The sequence below is a fragment of the Drosophila yakuba genome, chromosome X, assembly GCF_016746365.2.
Source record: "Drosophila yakuba strain Tai18E2 chromosome X, Prin_Dyak_Tai18E2_2.1, whole genome shotgun sequence".
In the NCBI taxonomy this organism is placed as follows: domain Eukaryota; kingdom Metazoa; phylum Arthropoda; class Insecta; order Diptera; family Drosophilidae; genus Drosophila; species Drosophila yakuba.
Window position 1 is genome coordinate 13,384,756 of NC_052526.2, and position 13,150 is coordinate 13,397,905.

Consider the following 13,150-nt stretch of genomic DNA (forward strand, 5'->3'; position numbering starts at 1 on the left):
GTTCCTTCTCGCACTTTCCGTTTGCATTCTAGTTCGCGGTTTCATCTAGAAGACAAGATCGTGTCATTCGCTTCATTTCTTCGTGTAACGGTGCAAGGTGCGGATGCCACAGTGTTATTTTTAATTGTTAACTATTTATAAAAATAAAAAAGAGTGTAGAAAAACCCAGAACACCGGTAATGCGTCGTTTCGATTTAAATTGTATTATTTAAAACATTTATGGTAACGGCAATTTGACAAACGAAATCAACTAAGCGATATTAATCAAGACCATCAAGAGTGACTTAATTATTTAAACAAATATTTAATTTTCATCAGAGTCAACGCTTTTCCTTTTGCTCTTCTGCTTCGTTTGGCTTTCTACGCCGCCATCTTGAATTCGCAGGTGGCTATTGCCATCTTGCTCTCACATCTTCCAGGTATTGCGTCGATAAAAAATTAGAAAATCTTACAATAAATTTGCTTTAAACTATTCAAAATTATGCTTCAACTCCACTCTAATCTAGTTAAAATAAGCAGTAAGGCTTGGTGTTTAAATCAAGTTAGTCTTTTACATTTCTTGGTGTTTCTGATTGTGAAGGTCAAATGGATCGAGGTCAGGGCCCTCTTCTAACTGTTAATTGTGCAATAGTTGCATTTCAATGAGAGAACATGTTGCAAGAAAAAAAGAATTGAGTAATACGTACCTTTCTCGTTTCCAGAGGAGTCGCCATGGACATGCAAGTGCAGCGCCCCATTACGTCCGGCAGCCGGCAGGCCCCGGATCCGTACGATCAGTACCTGGAGAGCCGCGGACTCTACCGGAAACATACGGCCCGGGACGCCTCCAGTTTGTTCCGGGTGATCGCCGAGCAGATGTATGACACCCAGATGCTGCACTACGAGATTCGGCTGGAGTGCGTCCGCTTCATGACCCTAAAACGACGCATCTTTGAGAAGGTAGCTGTTCCACTGACGCCAATCTATATATTTTGTAAAAAAAAAAACCATATATTAATAAATATTTGTTGCATGATCCAGGACATCCCTGGTGATTTCGATAGCTACATGCAGGACATGTCCAAGCCCAAGACTTATGGAACCATGACAGAACTACGCGCTATGTCCTGCTTGTATCGGTAAATGATTATTCAATTATAAAAATATATCAATATACGATTTGCTTACGATTTCCAGCCGCAATGTTATCCTGTATGAGCCCTACAACATGGGCACCAGCGTCATTTTTAATCGTCGCTATCCGGAAAACTTTCGTGTCTTCTTCAACAATGAGAATCATTTCGATTCGGTTTATAAAGTAAAATATATAGAAACGGCCGCAATTTGTCAATGTAGGTAGCTTGTTAATATAAACAATTTTGCCTTTTATGTTTAAACATTGTACTGTGTGCATTTGCAGCAATCGCCTTCAAGTTGCTGTACCAGAAGCTTTTCAAATTGCCTGACGTATCTTTTGCTGTGGAGATCATGTTGCATCCACACTCTTTCAACTGGGATCGATTCGACATGGTGTTCGATGACAAGGGCTACATGGTTCGCATTCAGTGCTCCGATGGACGAGTTTTTACGCTTGACCTGCCGGGGAATACCAACTGTATATTGGAAAACTATAGGCTGTGCAATTTCCATAGCACCAATGGAAATCAGAGCAATGCTAATCGAAAGGGCGGTCGGCGGGAGATAAAGAATCAGGAGGACCGCAAGCCATCCGGCAGTACAAACCACGAACCAAACGATCAGTTGCCCATGTGTCCAAACCGAATGGAGTCGTGTGTCCGCCAGCTGCTAGATGATGGTGAGTAAAGCAGATTTTAACAATTAATACTGAGATAATTTTTCTTAACTCACACACTTACCATGCTTTAGGTATCACTCCGTTTCCCTACAAGGTGGCCAAATCCATGGACCCCTATATGTATCGGAATATAGAATTTGATTGCTGGAACGATATGCGCAAGGAGGCCAAGCGCTATAATGTATACATAAATGACTATAACTTTAAGGTAAACTGGGCAGAACTTTAGATAATTGTTAGCACACACACACACGCATACACACGTTTCATGTCAACCACCCATCCAACAGACTAACACACTTTCATTTTCATCTACACACTCGATACACTTTATACTATGCTTTATATGTTTAGCCTTATCCTTCCTCGTCTCGTTGCCGTGTTATTTGTTTTTTCAGGTGGGCGCCAAGTGCAAGGTGGAATTGCAGAACGAAACGGAGATGCACACGTGCCACATTCAAAGCATCTACAAAGACAAGACTTACTGCGTCGTCTTTGTTGAGGCGATTGGCAAAAAGATAGTGGTACCTCTTTCTTTATCTGATTTTCGCCACCCTTGCAGAGAAATGCTAAAATTTTAATTATAAATTATTATCTTTTTAGTTGTGTTTATTTTGGCCCAAGAAACTGGTACATAAATCTATACAATTTATTGATCTGCAAGGGTTAATAGTTTCGGTATCCGAAGCTAATTCGAACTTTGTCGCTTTATTAGAGAGCTTACTAATATGAAAATTATCTGTTGGCTTAGGTTCCCTATGAGTCGCTCCATCCCCTACCGCCAGAAGAGTACCGTCCATGGGCGTTACCATTCCGCTATCAACGCCAGATGACTCGCTTGCCGTTGCCCAAGTTTGCTGGTAAAGCCAACAAGCCTTCAAAATGGAAGAAGAACAAGCTGTTCGAAATGGGCCAGTATTTTGAGCCCAGCAAGTGTGATTTGGTGCCGATGCAGGGCTACATACCCGTGGAGAATTGCTATCAGGAGGTTCACATTCCGGACGATGAGCAGCGCGATCAAAGAGATCCGGAACAGAATGACCAGAACCCTGCCACGGAGCAGCGGGATCGTGAAGAGCCGCAGAAGCAGCAGCAACAGCAGCGCACAAAGGCATCAAGGGTTCAGCGGCAGAACTCGAGTTCCAGCCAAAACCAAGAGTCTCCGGTTTCGGCTGCCCCGCCGCCCACTCAGTATATGAATTATATGCCCATTGTCCAAGGTCGTCCTGGGCAGGTTCCGCCACCCTGGCCTTCATCTCCGATGGCCCTTGCCGAAGAGTTTCAGTTTCCCATGTCTGGAGCACCGCATCAACCGCCAACCGAAGGTTGTGTTTACATGCCATTTGGTGGTTATGGTCCACCACCACCGGGAGCTGTGGCTTTACCGGGACCGCATCCATTTATGCCGCTTCCCTCTCCACCATTGAATGTCTCCGGAGTTGGCGAGCCACGTCGTTCTCTGCAACTCAACGGTGAGGATTTGCCCGTGGATATGATCACATTAAGATACTTCTACAACATGGGCGTGGATATGCATTGGCGCATGGCGCACCACACGCCCCCTGATGATCTTGCGATATATGGATACCATCAACAGCAGAACAACACGGACCAACAGGGCGGAAGGACTGGAGCCACAGAGGAGCATTTGCCTGCCGAGTCCACACCACCACCTTCGCCAGAGGTGGTAAATGCCACGGAGCATTCACCGCTTGAGAAAACCCCCTACGCCAAGCGCAATTTGAATACGCCTAAGGTGCGCGTTAAGCGTCCAGAGCAGCTGCAAGATATTAAGGATTCGCTGGGGCCAGCGGCCTTTTTGCCCACACCCACGCCCTCGCCCAGCTCAAGTGGCAGTCAGTTCAGTTTCTACACTTCTCCATCGCCGCACCATCACATGATGTCGCCACCGAGGCTTCTCCAACCTCCGCCACCGCCCCCGATATTCTTCCACAAGACGGGACCACCTCAGTTAGCGGGAGCAGCTCAGGGACAGGTAGGAGCCATACACATACTAACCAAGTAAACTGTGCCATAGATACTGACACTATCCACACTCGTCCATATTCAGAATCCCTATGCCTGGGGCATGGCAGCTCCGGTGGTGGCCCCCTATGAGGTGATCAACAACTATAACATGGAGCCTTCGGCTCAGTCACAACAACAGCAAGCGGCTCCATTGCCGCCAGCTCCCGTACCCGTCCAATCTCAGCCGGCAGCTGTCTATGCTGCACCGCGTCATCACTGAAAAAAGGGGAAAGGGGAAAGCAGATCACCTCAAAGAGAGAGGCCATACGGATCGAAAGGCGTTCCATTCCATTGCAATTAACGGCTTTTAAAACTTAATCTCACTTTTAAAATTGTAGTTAACTTTTTATAGGCCACCTGGTCGTTGGCGCTCTATCATAAACCATTCAGCTTCTGTACAACAATCGATTGCATAACTTAACGTAAATGTCAACATAACTTCATTTTAAACTTGTAATCTAACGTAATTTTATGCGATTTTTTTTTAAAGGTAGCCGTCACGAAATCAAAGAACCAACTATTTATATGATTTATTTAAAACCCTTCCAACTAAAAACTCTATATACTCTTATGTATATTTATGTACTCGCTGTTCGGCTAGAGACTCACCTATGTAAAGTGTACCATAAAATTAACTATAAATAAAACAAGATTCGAGTGCAACGCAAAAGACAAAATGTACAAAAGACTTTTGCAGGTGCTGCAATTACGTGGTATTCTCGTCTTTCGCCGCGATTTCAGATAGCAAACAAAAGTTGTGGATTGGATTGCTTTGGTTCACCTCGTAACATCACATCGACGCTGATCTTCCAAACGATAAAGAACTCGGATTTAATCCTTTTACATAACTTTTAATTTTAAAAGATCGTTTATATTTTAAGTTACAATTGGTTTATCTGAGATAAACGAAAGTTGTTCATGTTTATAGTTTAAGAAAACGATGTAATTTTTGATAAGCAGATAGTTTTTTAATTCATCGGTAACATATTACATCAGATTAGTGAGTTTTAACTAAGAAAAAAAAAACCAAAAAAAATATGTACAACTAAGAAGTTTAGATTCGACATTGAGAAATGTATAAGGTTCATTAATTGTAATCACGATTACTTCAGTATGCAGTTCATGTACTGTATGTTTTGAATTGTCAACTTTAAAGTGCTAGAACTAGCCCATGTTAAATCCATCCAGAATGCTAAAGATGAGTTGAGTTAAGGAGTGCAACGCCTCCATGCTGTTTTCCATTGTCCGTTTAGCTGAGGGCTAATTGAAATAAGTTAAGAAAATAAGTATCCAATACTGTAGTACTAATAAGCTTTAAAGAGAACACTACGATGGTATCACAGAAATAAGTAGTTAAAAATTCAGTTTAGTGACATACCTGTAAGGTCTTATTTACTTAGAATCGGCCAATAGGCAATATATGTCTCTGTGACAATTTCGGTTATAGGGATTTTCTGTGATACCCTGCACAAGATTTTGATTCCATACGAATTGCATTGTTAATCTTTTGATTGTATATAGGTTATTTTAAAAAAGGATACCTACTTGTCCAGAACAGAGCGCGATGAGTGCGAAACACAAAACCATTACAAGGAAGCAAAAGTGACTCATTTTGTCACTGTTGTTTTTTTTTTTTTATCACCGAAAAGTGTGCGCCAAAAAAAAAAAACAATTTGAACTTGAAACCGATTTGTTCTTGTTCGCTTTAATAATTCTGTTTAGTTGGTTAATTTTATTAATGCTCTCAATTTATTTCTGCTTACAGACTGAAATCTCTGTGCAAAGGTATCGCATTTTTATGCTGAATTTTCAAACTGCCAAATGGGCGGCACGGGGCGACCTACATTGCGATTCCACCTGTCATCAATCGCTGCGATCGCTGCTCTTCATTACATATCATTACTGCCGATTTACTGCCGCCCGTTTGTTATTGAACATTGCGTGGGATTTCGATGGCAGCTGGGTGATTAACGCACAACAATGGGAAGGACACGCGTTGTGTTATTATATGCGACACTTATTGCTGCGATGCGATTAAACTTGCGGGTAAGTCAGTGCTGCCATCATCAAAGCGACTCTCATCAGATACACTTCTATATCCACTCATATATCTTTGAAAAGTCATAATCCATTTGCAAATAAGTGGCAAGGAATGGACAAAAGCACCATTTCTATCTTTATATCTCATAATCGCATCATTAATCCATCTAAATACTTTCCCAAGTCGATCAGTATCTCAAATCGCTAGAGTATAATTAATGTTACTTTGTTTTAACTACAATGCGTTTACATGTTTCACCCTTCATGGAAAACAACAGGCAGCTTGGGTATAATTTTTCAACTTCAAATTTTTTATTTGTTTGCAAAGAGACCTGAGTGCCACGCCCCTCCTGGGCCGTTGAATGGGTTGGTTGGTGGGTGGTGGTGGAAGTGGGTGTGCATGAGTGGGCGTGGGCGTAGGCATGGGCGTTGGTCGATCAGGCTGTGTTTTTTTTTGGTTGTTAAAACATAGTAACTAATCAGCCGGATAAGCGGATGACTGAACAGCCGCTTCAGGGAATGCCGGAGCAGCAGCAGTCATCCAATCCGTAACTCCACATCTCCTCGGCATCTATGTACTACCTAATAGGCGGGGGCAGCATAGCCACCATGTCCGGCTGGACCGGCGCTGTAGTGCTGATGGCTTGGGGCTGGACCATAGGGACCCTCACGCTCGCCGGCGATGTTGGCGAGAGCGGACAGACCCTGGTTGCCGCTCTGGAGCAGCTGATAGCCAGCGCTGGCGGCGGCGGAATCAGCTCCCGATGCGTAGGCGGGCAGGGCACGACCACCGTCATGGGGTCCAGGACCATGGGGTCCAGCACCGTGTCCACCGTGTCCGTGACCGCTGTGTCCGTGTCCGTGGTTGCCATGTCCATGGCCACCATGTCCATGGGACTGCGAGCCCTGGCCGTAGCCCTGCTTGTTCTCGTTGACGAAGTACTTCTCTGCTGGCGGCTTGACCACATTGACGAACACGGGCTCAACCTTGACGCGACGTGGGTGGTGCTTGACGTAGACCTTGCGGAGCACGATTGCTGGGGGCTTGTGGAGCACCACGGGAGCGGGCTTCACCACCAATGGTGGATGGTTCACCAGCACCTTGGTGGGCGGACGCTTGACAATGATGGGAGCGGGACGATGGATGAGAATCTCGCCCTTGTTCTGCGGGTAGGTGATCGATGAGGTCAGGGTGTTGCCCTTGGTGTTCACCGGCTTGTATGGGATGTTCTGGTCCGAGCCGTAGCTGCTCTGTCCAGCCTGTGCCACACCAGCGGCATCGGCTCCGGACTCGAGAGCACCAGCACCGGCATTGGCACCACCATACTCGCCACCAGCTCCACCGGCACCACCGGCAGCAGCCGCGGCCGCTGAGGCGGCATCAGCGCCACCATCGGAGACACTATTGCCGGACTCGGGTCCATAGCTCTGGGAACTGCCGTAGTTGGCGCTCGCACAGGCCTAAAACGGAATTAAGGGGAAAAGTTGGTCAGAATTGAATCGAGTGCTGATGTCTAAGATTTGTATAGCTTGATTCCAATTCAAGTGAGTAAATGGGAAGTCAAGCTATTTGTCATGTGCAACCAAAGCAGGCAACTTGTAGAGTTCCAGTATGGAAAACTTCGTTGTCTGGGATTATGATTGAGATCCTAAGATTTGGTGCTGTAACACTTACGATCAGGCAGGCGGCCAGCGCCCAAATGTAGGTCGATCTCGTCATCTTGTCTCCCAGTTGCAGTTCCAGTTGCTCTTCGGCTTCTGGGTGTGCTACCGCTTGGAGTGTCTGCTGTCTTCTGCTGCCCTCCAATGGTGGCCGACTACTTTAAATATGCTCCGGACGCGTCTCCGGCTCCGGGTACGTGACATTTGCATTGATGCCAACTCCGGTGCCGGCTGTTCCGCTCCGGGCCCACGCGATGCGAGCGAAACATGGCCAAATGCTGATAGATCGCACGCATCGCTGCCAGCGCATATCACGGCGTCTCTTCCACTTACGTAGAAGCCACAACCCGAAAACCCCACTGCCCATTGCCCACTTCCCACTGCCCAGTGCCCAGTTGTTACCCATTGCCCATTTTACAATAACAATGGCAAAAGACATTGCAACCGAATCGAAATCAACAGCCGGGCTGTGAATCTCCGCCGCATATCGAGGTCCGAACGTCTGCTCAGATAGCGAAAATAGTTCCGCATTGGCAGACACAAGACTCGGGAGTTGAAGTTGGAGCCAATTCGAGGTGGAAATGGAACTGGAAATGGATTGGGGAAGTGATTAGCCATCTAAACTCCTTCAATTTCACACGGATGGCACAGATTTGATTATCTAAATGGGGCATAGGTAATGGCATACACAATGCTATTGGATTTCTTGGCGTCGATGTGATAAGATATTATGTTTCGATTTAGAAAATACGTTAATTTTTGTAAGGCCATCAGTGCATTTGTAAAAATGTATTCCTTATAGGCAGTTAACAGAAATCTCCAGTTGCAAAGGGATTTCAAGATGATCTTATGGGTTATAAAGAATATTATCTTTAGCTATTCCTACTAGATGTTTAGAAGCTTGTAGATACCTAAAATATCTAGGGATAGAGCTTAAAAGTCTATAAACACCTACAATATCTATCCCTAAAAGTCTATAAACACCAAAAGTATCCCTAAATATTATGACATTATTATAATATAATTCACTATAAAACTATAATATAAATTAAAAGTTTTGGATTAAAAAGCATGGCAAAGAAGCTACTTAAAATGTATGAAATGTGCTTCATTGTACATTTTCAACTTGAAAGAAATGAACAATATTAGTTGCTCCATTAATTGTAAGCTATTTTATTTTCTTAAATACGGAATGAACACTTGGCAGATAAAGCTGACCTTTTGATCCCATTCTGCGTACTGCAACGATAACTGGAGTAGAGATACCATCACAAGAGTGTGAAATAATTTCATTCATTCATTTCAATGATATCCAATATCTTTCACATTATCTCTCATAAAATGTGTGCCATGTTGCGGATCATATCTATGAAATATTTTAAAGATCGTAGAGATACCATATATAGATTTATTTATACATGCTTATACTTTCTTGTTCATACAACGAACATTTTCCCTTCATTATTTATGTTTTAAGGCAACGAGAAATAAGTGTTTCTCATGTTTATAAATTTAAAAAGAAAAGTATCAAATTTATGAAACTGTGCTGGAATAACAGCTTCGTTGGCACTTTGTGGCCCCTTCCGGTTGAAAATAACTGATGACAATACGCTGCGTTTACGTTTCAAGTATTTTTTCATTTATTTGCGCTCAGTAGTCGGCAAAGAAAAAAAAAACAAAAATTTAAATTAAACCAGCTGTCGCAGCTGAGGAGCCATGCAGCCATGCCATGCCAACCAGGATGAGCACCTAGTAGTTGGGCTGGCCGTAGGGCGCGGGACTGTTGTACAGTGGAGCCTCGTTGCCGTAGGCATTGCCTTCGGAGGCGGAGGCGGCGGCACCGGCGGCAGCGGAGGCATCTCCGGCACTGCCATAACCCTGTGGCTGGCTGTACTCCCTGGGCTGGCTGTACTCCCTCGGCTGGCTGTAGACGGGGGCAACCACGGGGGCCAGTGGAGCCTCGATCTTCTTGCCGGGCTTGTAGACCTTCACGTAGACGGGATTGAGGCTGAGCGGAGTGGGCACCTTGTTGATCACCTCCTGCTGGTAGATGACCGAGGGCTTGATCTTGTAGATGACCGGATTGCCACGCACCACCGTCGGTGGTCCACTGTTCACATGCGCTGGCGGTGCGCCGGGCTGGTGGACAATGATTGGGGGCAGGGGCTGGGTGGCGATCACCTGGTGGTTGTTGTGGCCCGATGGCACCAGCAGGGAGCGGAACAGATGCTGGTCAACGAACTGCGGCGACACCACCTTGATCTTGCCCTGGCGAATGTTGCTGGCCAGATTGGTCTCGGCCAGAGATTCGGCAATGTCCTCGGAGTTCTTCAGCTTCTGGTAGTTGGGATCGGCGTTGAGGGCCTGGAGTTGGGCCTGGACGCGACCCAAACGGCGTGCCTCCTCCGGCGTGGGCTGGATCTCGGCCTGCGAGGCGATCTGATTGGCCGCCGGCTGGTTGCCGCCCGTTGCCACATTCACGTACTCCTCGAGTCCGGCATTGGGTCCAGACAGGTACTGTCCGTGTCCATGTCCATGACCGTGTCCGCCAGCGGGACCATAGTTAGCGCTCACCAGCTGTGGGTAGGAAAGCGAGAGTGGGTTTAAGAGAGAGTGCAGAGATTAGAGGGATTGGCAATGTGAATGCCATGAATGACCTGGCTACTAACCGGCGTGGCGGCGATGGCCAAAATGCCAAACCAGAGACCGAGTTGCATGTTGCCGTTTACGTGTGGATCGTCTACTGCTCGCTGTCTGGCGATGACTCCGGCTCTTTATAGCGCCTATAATCGCTGACCGCCATGGCCGGCTACGTGATCCATCTCCATTTCCGATTTTGGGCCCCATCTTTGTCTCGCCATCGTGCCCAGATCTGCAGACAACCAACCAAGCAACCTCCTAACCACTAAGCACTTACCACCAACCGTGGTGCACCCGTCTGTCTGCTTTCCGCCCAATTCTCCGTCGCAATCTTCTATTTGTGGCAGTTCCCTTGGCTTGAATCATAGCTCTTCCAGTGATCGCAGCCAAAGATCGACCATGCCAATGCTACGAGTCTCGTTTTGGATGCTTTATAAAGAAGGTTGCAGTTTTGTGGAGTGGCTCCTGATTTGTTAAGTTACTCTCCTACTCTTTAAAATTGGAATTTGTACTTTGCCTTTTGCAATGTTTTATAATTAAAACAGACTTGAGCCCAATTTGAAGATTTTGTCTGTAAACTGAGCTGAGCATATCTCACCATCACGATATATGAACAGATTAATTTGTAAAAGTTTCCGAGAAAGATATGACATGTAAACTGCATTAACATGGTATATAGCTAGATTTATGACCGAATTCACTTCGATGCAGTTAAAGTTTTAACAGCTTCAACTTGATTAAATCATAAATATTATTAATATATTAAAAACATTTGATATATTTTTCCCTAAAGGCATCTTTATTTTATAAACTAATTAGTACACATTAACATAAGTAAACAACAATCTTATTATATCAGCGTAATAATTCAGGTGGATAGTTTCGTCTCAATTTAAAATACAATTGCTTATTGTTAAGGCAACATATTTAACGCTTATAAACTTTATGACTTAAAAACCTTAGTAAAATCTTGATTGAATTCAAACTTGTAGAGTAGTAGCATATGCATGAGTCACTGAAAGTGTTTTCTTGATAAGCTCAAATGATATATTAATCCAAACACAACCATCTTTAAAATATATATCTTTTTATTTGTTTTATTCGTTTTTTTGTTTAATAATTTCCTTAATCTCAGTGTTTGTGTGGTTCGTGTTGTGTGTCTGTGGTGTGTGTCTGTGGTGTGTGTTGAGTGGTGTGTGTTGAGTGGTGTGTGTTGAGTGGTGTGTATGCATGGGTGGTGTGAGTGGCTCAGCCCCATTTATAGAACTCAATGGAGTGGAGGCCGCAAGTCTTTGGTTTGGCATGACGTGGAGTTCACTTCTAGAGACCCCGTTTATAGAGAAGGTAGGTGAGATCTCGTGTGGGTCGACTGCCGTAGTCATTGAAGGGTGACTTAAAGTTGAGTTGGCCGCCAAAGGAGTCCAACTCCTCCTCGTGTTGGGCCCGATCCTCTCCAGCTGATTTGGCCGGCGAGGGGTTCGATTGCTCGGCATGCAGCTGATCCTCGCTAGAGTTGATGATATAACTCTGGGGCTTGTAACTCTGCGGCTCATAACTCGGGGGCTCATAATTCTGGGGCCCATAATTCTGGGGCTTGGCGTTAATGTTTCTGTGTGCTGTGTGTTGTGGGTATTGTGGTTGTGTTTGAGGTGGAGGTGGTGGTGGTGGTGCATAGTGTTGTGCATGCTGGTGGGCATAGTTATAGCGCTGCTGGGCAGGATGTGACTGCTGGCTGAGATACTGCTGTTTCATGGCCACGGCTCGGTGATCGAAACCCTGGCGATAAGCTGGACGGGATTGGCGTGGCGCCGGCAGCGGAGATGGCGGATGAACTGCGCTGCCTGGACGCTCGGCACCCGGCAAGTACTCGTGATGCACCTCCTCATGGACACCGTTCTGTGTGCGGTTGATCAAACGATTGTACTCCTCGTTGGTGCCGCCCACCTGCAGATGGATGGCGTGTTTGAAGTCATCGCCCAGATGCTTCAGCCAGAAGCTCTCGTCCACCTCGCCGGTGGTGTAGATCCTAGTGGTGTGGCCACTCTTGGGCTTGCCCAACACCGTGCCCGTGGCGCTGGCCACATCGATCACATCGTACTGCTCCCGATCGCCCTTCTCGTATGGCTCAACCCGCGCAGCCGAGCGATCGGTGGTCTCTTCCAGCGACGCAACCGGCGTGGTGCTTACATTGTACTCCTCTTCGGGGCTGGGCGTGGACTCACTCGGATTCTAAACAAATGCGAAAATAATATACGTACTATATAGATAATGTATTTAGTGAATGAATAAATGAGAAAACGCACCTGTGCGTGAATAATGATGGCCTGTGTGGCGACCAACAAGAGTAGTATAGGCCAACTGCCGTCGGCTGCCATTTCGACTGAGGGCCCCGGCTCCCATGGAATCCACTTAAATACCACCGAAAAAGTAGCTCGGTTCGGGTTAAAAAATAAAATGGCGTGCCGGGACGTGATCTATAACCAGATATGCCATATTCACTAGATGTCTCATCCACGAATCTCCAACGATCTTGATGCGTCAGAGCAAAAAAAAGTGAGAAACCCACTGAGCCAGGGTCATTTGAATTCTTTGGCTCTATAGTCAATGGGTTTGCAAAATAATTTAACAATTCTTCAGGTGCTTTTAATGGGTGCATGTGTGCAATTAAGTGGATGCTGTAATACATTGTTGACATGCCCAACTACAAGGTCTTCGAATTACATTGCATTCGAAGCCAACTCAAGAGCACTTTGCTAAATTCATACACCCAACTATTCATACACTTTTGAATCAAAGGATAAGTGAGTGCTGCCTTGTACATAGTTGCACATTTGAAATAAACCTTTCGAATATATTAACAAGAAGGAGAAACTAACAATTTCAGTCTTTGAGAAAGTTCATGAAATAGAACAAGTGAAATGCACACAGCTAATGTATTTATTATTATTCAGTACTCATGAATTTCGAGTGCTCGTCTAGAAATGT

General features: G+C 45.4%; 4 protein-coding genes across 7 annotated transcripts; 1 reads left to right on the top strand and 3 right to left on the bottom strand.

Moving 5' to 3' along the window:
- The first annotated feature begins 18 nt into the window (after window positions 1–18).
- On the top strand, window positions 19–4,500 carry LOC6525299 (protein ovarian tumor locus). 4 transcript variants are annotated; one of them, XM_015190741.3, is made up of 9 exons: window positions 19–97; window positions 702–939; window positions 1,021–1,118; window positions 1,177–1,331; window positions 1,400–1,795; window positions 1,867–2,003; window positions 2,194–2,319; window positions 2,547–3,791; window positions 3,867–4,500. In XM_015190741.3, exons 2-9 carry the CDS (start codon window positions 712–714, stop codon window positions 4,041–4,043), a joined length of 2,562 nt encoding a protein of 853 aa, XP_015046227.1. In that variant the 5' UTR covers window positions 19–97; window positions 702–711; the 3' UTR covers window positions 4,044–4,500. The 4 variants fall into 4 exon arrangements, with proteins under 4 accessions (XP_015046227.1, XP_002101135.1, XP_043063225.1 ...); XM_002101099.4 differs by having other exon boundaries at window positions 37–176; XM_015190740.3 differs by lacking the exon at window positions 19–97 and adding an exon at window positions 400–419.
- Window positions 4,501–6,059: 1,559 nt separating this feature from the next.
- On the bottom strand, window positions 6,060–7,676 carry LOC6525300 (chorion protein S38). Its single transcript, XM_002101100.4, has 2 exons — window positions 7,539–7,676; window positions 6,060–7,324 (listed from the first exon to the last, which is right to left on the bottom strand). Exons 1-2 carry the CDS (start codon window positions 7,581–7,583, stop codon window positions 6,446–6,448), a joined length of 924 nt encoding a protein of 307 aa, XP_002101136.1. The 5' UTR covers window positions 7,584–7,676; the 3' UTR covers window positions 6,060–6,445.
- Window positions 7,677–8,919: 1,243 nt separating this feature from the next.
- Window positions 8,920–10,301, bottom strand: LOC6525301 (chorion protein S36). Its single transcript, XM_002101101.4, has 2 exons — window positions 10,195–10,301; window positions 8,920–10,102 (listed from the first exon to the last, which is right to left on the bottom strand). Exons 1-2 carry the CDS (start codon window positions 10,240–10,242, stop codon window positions 9,275–9,277), a joined length of 876 nt encoding a protein of 291 aa, XP_002101137.1. The 5' UTR covers window positions 10,243–10,301; the 3' UTR covers window positions 8,920–9,274.
- Window positions 10,302–11,363: 1,062 nt separating this feature from the next.
- Window positions 11,364–12,573, bottom strand: LOC6525302 (activating signal cointegrator 1 complex subunit 2 homolog). Its single transcript, XM_002101102.4, has 2 exons — window positions 12,469–12,573; window positions 11,364–12,394 (listed from the first exon to the last, which is right to left on the bottom strand). Exons 1-2 carry the CDS (start codon window positions 12,538–12,540, stop codon window positions 11,486–11,488), a joined length of 981 nt encoding a protein of 326 aa, XP_002101138.1. The 5' UTR covers window positions 12,541–12,573; the 3' UTR covers window positions 11,364–11,485.
- Between the last annotated feature and the right edge of the window lie 577 nt (window positions 12,574–13,150).